Source organism: Amphimedon queenslandica, unplaced genomic scaffold, assembly GCF_000090795.2.
Source record: "Amphimedon queenslandica unplaced genomic scaffold, v1.1 AMPQUscaffold_12538, whole genome shotgun sequence".
Lineage (NCBI taxonomy): Eukaryota > Metazoa > Porifera > Demospongiae > Haplosclerida > Niphatidae > Amphimedon > Amphimedon queenslandica.
Window position 1 is genome coordinate 1 of NW_003547225.1, and position 6,092 is coordinate 6,092.

Sequence of the window (6,092 nt, forward strand, 5' to 3'; positions counted from 1 at the left end):
AGAGAGTGTGTTGCTCCTTCGCAAAGGAACGGAAGTTATTCTTGAGGAAGACACTACACGACTTTCGAAATCTTACAATGAATTATTGAATGCCTTTGAAGCAAGAAGGATAGCTTTTTTCCAAGAGCTTGATGAATTGAGGGGCATGTTAATATTTCAGGATGATGGTATTCGACATCTTCAATCAGAAAAAAGGAATCTAATGCAAACAATAGTGGACAAGGATGCTTTGATCCAGTCACTGCAGATGAACCAGTCGATTTCATCTATGGGGCAGCTATCATTAACTTCGGCATCAGGTGAAGAAGGTGGTCAATCTGACATAATAAAAAGGCTTAAGGATAGGAATAATGTACTTTGCGAAGCGATACGTCAATCAGATATCAAAATTGGCATCTTAGAGAGAGATAAGAATCAACAAGCTGCACAGTTGGCTGAAGCTTTGGAGACAAAGAGATTAATTCAGGATGCATATGTAAAAACTCAAAAGCAACACAGTGAAGAAATCGTTCAGTTACGCCACCAGCTTAGAGAAAGTAACCAACATTATAAGGATACTCCTAAATGGCAGTTTAGTCATCAAGATGTCACTCTATCCCAACAGGAGTTAGGTAGAGGTGCTTTTGGTACTGTCCGTATTGGTAAATTTCGAGGGCAGTCAGTGGCTGTCAAGCAGTTGTATGCAGAGCTGCAAAGCCCTGAAAATATTAGCAGAATAAATCGCGAGATTGATATTCTATCTCAACTACGACATCCAAATATTGTCCAGTTCATAGGTGCCATTTTAGATCATCCTGATGGCAATCCTAGGATTATCACTGAAGTAATTGATACCATCATTGCGTAAAGCTTATGAAAGTAAGAAGCTGACTCCTGATTCTTCATGTAGACCAGTGATTTTATCTATCATGCATGATGTAGCTGTGGGTTTAAACTACCTACACACTCTACCGATTGATAATATAGTGCATCATGATGTTAGCAGTGCTAATGTGCTACTGGAGTCAAAGGGGCCAGAGAAATGGAAGACAAAGATATCCGACTTTGGATCAGCTAATATAGTTCGGCGTGCTGTTAGTAGAGCACCAGGAGCTGAAGTGTACAGTGCACCAGAATGTTTTCAAGGTGTTTCCAATCAATATTCTGCTGTGCAAACTCCCAAGATGGATGTCTACAGTTATGGTATTCTATTTTGTGAAGCATTGACTTGCAAATTTCCGGATCGTAGCTCATTTCAAGATATGTTGCAACAAGTTTGGTCCAGTACTAAGTCAGTGGGATTGATCACAAGGTCTTTGCACCATGAACTTATCAAGTCGTGCACAAAAGATAATCCTTACAAACGTCCTACAATGAATGAAGTGATTAGTTAACTTGATCAGTTGCTTGCATCACATTAATGTTAAGTTTTGGCACTTTTGTAAGGAAAAGGAACTATTTTTGTCTAACTAGAAATTAATATTAATGAGCATAATAACTAATAAAAATAACTGATCTACGCCTACCAACTAAAGCAGTCTACACTCTTGAGAACAACAGGCCTCTGCTGGTTCACCAGCTACAGTAATAATGTTTTCAAAATCTGAAAGATGGAAAGAAACTGGTAAGTAATAATGTCATAGAACTATGGACTCGTGTCTCCATAGACTATTCTACTACTCGCTCTCTCTCCTTATATATCTTTAGTGGATACTATTCCTCCTGTTGGGGCTTATGATGTGTCGACTGACGCTAAAAGAATCGGTGGAACATTTGAAAAGGGCAGCAGATTTAGGCAATCTAGCCCTTCTTGTAAGCAGCGAGTCAAATAGTCAAAATAATTATGACATTTATTATTAATTTTTATCATTTTTACAGCTGACAGGAGCGGTGACTCCTCTACTACATCTGCCTCAGTAAGTCCTTAATTCTATTTTGTTATTTTATGTACAAATGATCCCAGCTGGGTGTATTAAACTGGTGTTGCTGTGTATTCTACCATTTAACAGCTTTACAAACCAGCTGAGTGTTATTAAACATTAGTTTAATTTTGATTTACACTTTACTGTATATTATGCCTTAATTTATGCTTTAAGAGAAACTTTTTGGTGTCATAGCCAGCCTGTTGATTGATGTTATGTTAGTTTGTTGGTAGAGAATTTGAAGGGAGGGAGGAATGGGAGGATGTGGTGGGGGAGTACAGACATAAAAGACAACTTTATCACTATTGTTTAGTGTGTGTTTAGCGTTCCAATTATTCCTGTTATGATCATGCCAAGAACGATTACTCTTTGCCAACAAGAAGACAACTTGTAATCTCAGTGTTAACAAACGAGAGAGCAAGGACAGGCATACATATACACTTATGTAATGGGTACAATGGGACACTTACTGCTCTGCTTCTTTTAATTCCTATTTTTATACACTTGCTAATTACTAATGCTGTTAGCAGCTACTTATGTTATCATTGTTGTGTGTATTTGTATCTACATGTATGATTGACTAGTGGTTGCTTATGTTATTATAATGTTATGTTCCTCTATTACTGTTGGCTATAAATATATTTTATAGTTGTTTATTTAATTTCACTATGTGGCTTAATTGTGGCCTAACACTGTACCAGCTGTAGCCTCATTCTTATTAATTATTATTTATTATTTTGTTATTGGGAGATATGCTTTTGGCTGTTACTGAGGAATGCAAATTACCCTCAATATTCCAATAACAGTGAATTTAAATTTTATCTTTATAAGAAACTTTATACTTATAGCGATAGAAATTATCTTTCTCTATTTGTCCTCCCTTCTCTCTTTTTCTCCCCTTGTGACCACTCTTTCTCTCTCTCCCCTCTCCTCTCTCCTCTCTCTCTCCCCTCTCCCTCTCTCTCCCCACTCCCTCTCTCCCTCTCCCCCCCTCTTTCTCTCTCACTCCACCAGAGTAAATATTCTTCCTCGTCATTAAAGAGACCTAAGCAACAAACTAAACCAGCATCCAAGACCACTAACTCAAGCAGTGATCACCACTCATTGCCTGGGAACATTGCCGAACTGGAGCAACAGGTGAGATCATGATGACTGTTGTCATTTGCTGTCAAGATAGCAGTTTCCTCTTTTGCTTTTAGATCAGGAAACTGGTTTTAGAAAACACTGAGCTCAACAAGCAGGTCTCTCAGGGCAAACAGGAAGCAGTCAGACTAGATGGAAAGCTACAAGTGAATTAACACAATGCATGTTTATGCTACTGTACATTGTAACTACTGATGTGCAGTGATGATGATACTTCAATTTCTATGTAAACAATGTACTCTGTCTTATACTAACAATATATATTGCATTTTAATGTATGCTTTTATGTTTAGATTGTGTACAATACATGTACATTACATTTCCAAGTGTGTTCGTTAGTTTTTGTTTTTTTGTGTTTGTTAGACATTAACAAAAGATAAATTAGAATTGCAAGCCGCCATTGCTGTCCTGGAGAGAGAGAACCGTGACCTTGTACGAGGGAAAGACATACTCCAAGCAAAAGTGAGTGAGAGAGAGAGAGAAAGGGTACATGTAAGTGTTTATGACTGAAATGAGGAGATACATATGTATACCAAAGGTCGAGAAGGATGACAATGTAAATAAAAAGTTGTATATAGTATAAACAAGAAATAACTTGACTGTGGGGATTTAAGGAGGAAGTTTGTCATAGAAATAAGACTCAGCTATGAAGTTAGTAATGGGTGGGCCAGTAAAGCACACTAAGTATTGTGAACCCAGTTTAAAATGTGATTGGGTGTGCTGGTATAAAAGAGGGAGGAGTGATTGTGATAGACTGGTATCAGCTTACATAGCTCTGTGTATTGGTTTACTCCAGGCAGCTGCAACTCCTGACAATAAGAGACTTCAAACTGAATTAACTCAAACACACAAAGAACTTGAGGCTACTCAGAAGGTTAGCTGGGGAAATAATAGAGAGAGAAAGGGAGAAATAACAAACCAAGGAAGTAGTAGGAGGTTATGAGAATTGTTTTCTTTAATATTTTAGCTACATCTTTTTATCTCTCCCTCTTTTGTTCACAGGAGGTTCAGAAACTCACAGGTCAATTACAATCAACACAGAAACACTTAAAGGCTGAAGTGAGCAACTTAAAGGAGAAAAACAATGAGCAAAAGGCACACGTACAGCAACAAGGTATATGATATACTGTATGGTCTCCCAATGTCTCTTGTTTTGTCTGACTCTTATTTTTTACTACATGTATTTCTTACTATACTTTTAATTCTCTCTCTCTCTCTTTTCTCTCCCTCCCTCCCCCCCCCTCTCTCTCTCTCTCTCTCTCTCTCTCTCTCTCTCTCTCTCTCTCTCTCTCTCTCTCTAGTTGCAGAGATTAAGAGGATTCAAAATGAGAGGGAACAGCTCTCACTTGATTTACAAAAATCAAAAGGTAACAGACATTATCATTTTAGATAATTTTTGCTTATTACTATCATAGTCTTAATATTCATATTGTAATGGTATGCAATATGCATGCATGCAAGGCAAACTAGTAGTAGTTATAGGAACGAAATGTCATGTAATAGTAGTATTGTTACTGTAATTTATGTAATAGCAATTAAGTCCATAGTGATAGTATTTGTAATGATGTTTTAATGTAATTAATAGCTCACATCTGATAAGTTTGTATGTTGCATGTTATTTATTATTAATAGAATTAGCAGCAACACAAGCTTCACATTTGGAATCAGTCCAATCTGAACTATCAGCATCAAAGCAGCACTTAGAGGTAATAATTATATTATTATTATTATTATTATTATTATTATTATTATTATTATTTTAGGCTACAACAAACGAAAGAGATGAACTAGTTAAAGAGCTTGAGACATTAAAAGTCAAACTGTCCTCAACTGAAGAGAAACTCAGAGAGGAAGAGACAAAGAGGTAACTGTACTGTGTGTGTATCCATTGGTAACCATTGCTGTTGTGACTGTAGTCAAGGCTACCTGAAGGAACTGGGCGAGATGGAAGAAACAGTGACATCAAAATCAAACGAGATACAAGAAATGAACAAGAAACTAGAGTAAGCAGTGCAGGGGGTCTGAAACAAAGCTTAGGGGGGCTGAGACATGTACTAAAAACATGGTCCCGGGCCAAATTTTGCCAAAATTGAAAAGGAGAGAATTCTTCATTTTTATAATTTTCCTGATACATGTACATGTACTTATGTTGTGTAGAAAGTTAGAGCTGATTGTGATCAAAATTATATTTTTTAACGAATATTTTAAGTTGCTAAAAAATCAGATCAAAGCCCCCATATTGTACGCCAAATTTTGCCAAAATTCAGAACTAAGGAGAAAATGTCCATTATTATAATTTTTATGCATGATGCATATAAAGTTTGAGTCGATTCCAATAAAAATTTAAACATATTTGCACAAATTGGTTTAAAAGCCAAGCATGCTTTTAGCTCACTTAGCATGCTTTGTGAAAATTCCTACATGTACATGTACATGTACATGTTTGTTGATAACATATTTGAATCTTTTTATTTCCTGTTATTCAAAACAGTGAATCTGGTAAAGAAAAGGAAGAACTGGAGAGTGAAATTGCTAGACTCTTAGCTGAAATTGAAGAGCTGAAGAAACAAATACAATCACTAGAAGAACAACTACAGTAAGAAGAGAAAGGAGGAAAGATGGAGAGAGAGGGGAGAGGGGGGAGGGAGGGAGAGAGAGAGAGAGAGAGAGAGAGATTAAAAATATTATAAATATTATGACATAAAAGAGAGGACACTATGCCCAACTCTTGTCGATAGTCAGACGTCAGAGTGTTGGCCACAGTCGGTTGATGCTCCTAGTCTGTCTACCCGCCTAGACTTCTTTCCTGGCTATCTTCCTTGCCTTTCGCCCTTAGCCCTCTGTTCATGACTCAGAGACACCAATTGTCGTCATACCATGCAACAGTGGTATGTGTGTGTTTAAAGTTGATAAATATGCATGCAAGCCTTAGGTTTAATTACTAATTATGGGTGTGGTTTGTGGTGGGACTTACGTACATTCAAATTGTGGTTCAGGGCTGCCATGGCAGACGGGTGGCAGGCAGTCTGGCCTTAAGAACCAGAACTG

At 37.2% G+C, this 6,092-nt stretch overlaps 2 protein-coding genes across 2 annotated transcripts in view; both read left to right on the forward strand.

Moving 5' to 3' along the window:
• Window positions 1-7: 7 nt before the first annotated feature.
• On the forward strand, window positions 8-850 carry LOC109587537 (probable serine/threonine-protein kinase drkD). The gene has a single exon (XM_020003774.1). The coding sequence runs from the start codon at window positions 146-148 to the stop codon at window positions 845-847; it is 702 nt and encodes a 233-aa protein (XP_019859333.1). The 5' UTR covers window positions 8-145; the 3' UTR covers window positions 848-850.
• Window positions 851-1,497: 647 nt separating this feature from the next.
• The window catches only part of LOC100640767 (hyaluronan mediated motility receptor-like), a 10,613-nt gene continuing 6,018 nt past the window's right edge, over window positions 1,498-6,092 (forward strand). Inside the window, exons 1-13 of the mRNA XM_003390401.2 lie at window positions 1,498-1,603; window positions 1,687-1,791; window positions 1,858-1,895; window positions 2,916-3,038; window positions 3,101-3,190; window positions 3,408-3,506; window positions 3,841-3,918; window positions 4,047-4,158; window positions 4,346-4,411; window positions 4,677-4,750; window positions 4,808-4,908; window positions 4,961-5,047; window positions 5,536-5,640. Coding sequence (XP_003390449.1) covers window positions 1,570-1,603; window positions 1,687-1,791; window positions 1,858-1,895; window positions 2,916-3,038; window positions 3,101-3,190; window positions 3,408-3,506; window positions 3,841-3,918; window positions 4,047-4,158; window positions 4,346-4,411; window positions 4,677-4,750; window positions 4,808-4,908; window positions 4,961-5,047; window positions 5,536-5,640 — 1,112 coding nt within the window. The 5' untranslated portion in view covers window positions 1,498-1,569. The remainder of the gene's footprint in view (window positions 1,604-1,686; window positions 1,792-1,857; window positions 1,896-2,915; window positions 3,039-3,100; window positions 3,191-3,407; window positions 3,507-3,840; window positions 3,919-4,046; window positions 4,159-4,345; window positions 4,412-4,676; window positions 4,751-4,807; window positions 4,909-4,960; window positions 5,048-5,535; window positions 5,641-6,092) is intronic.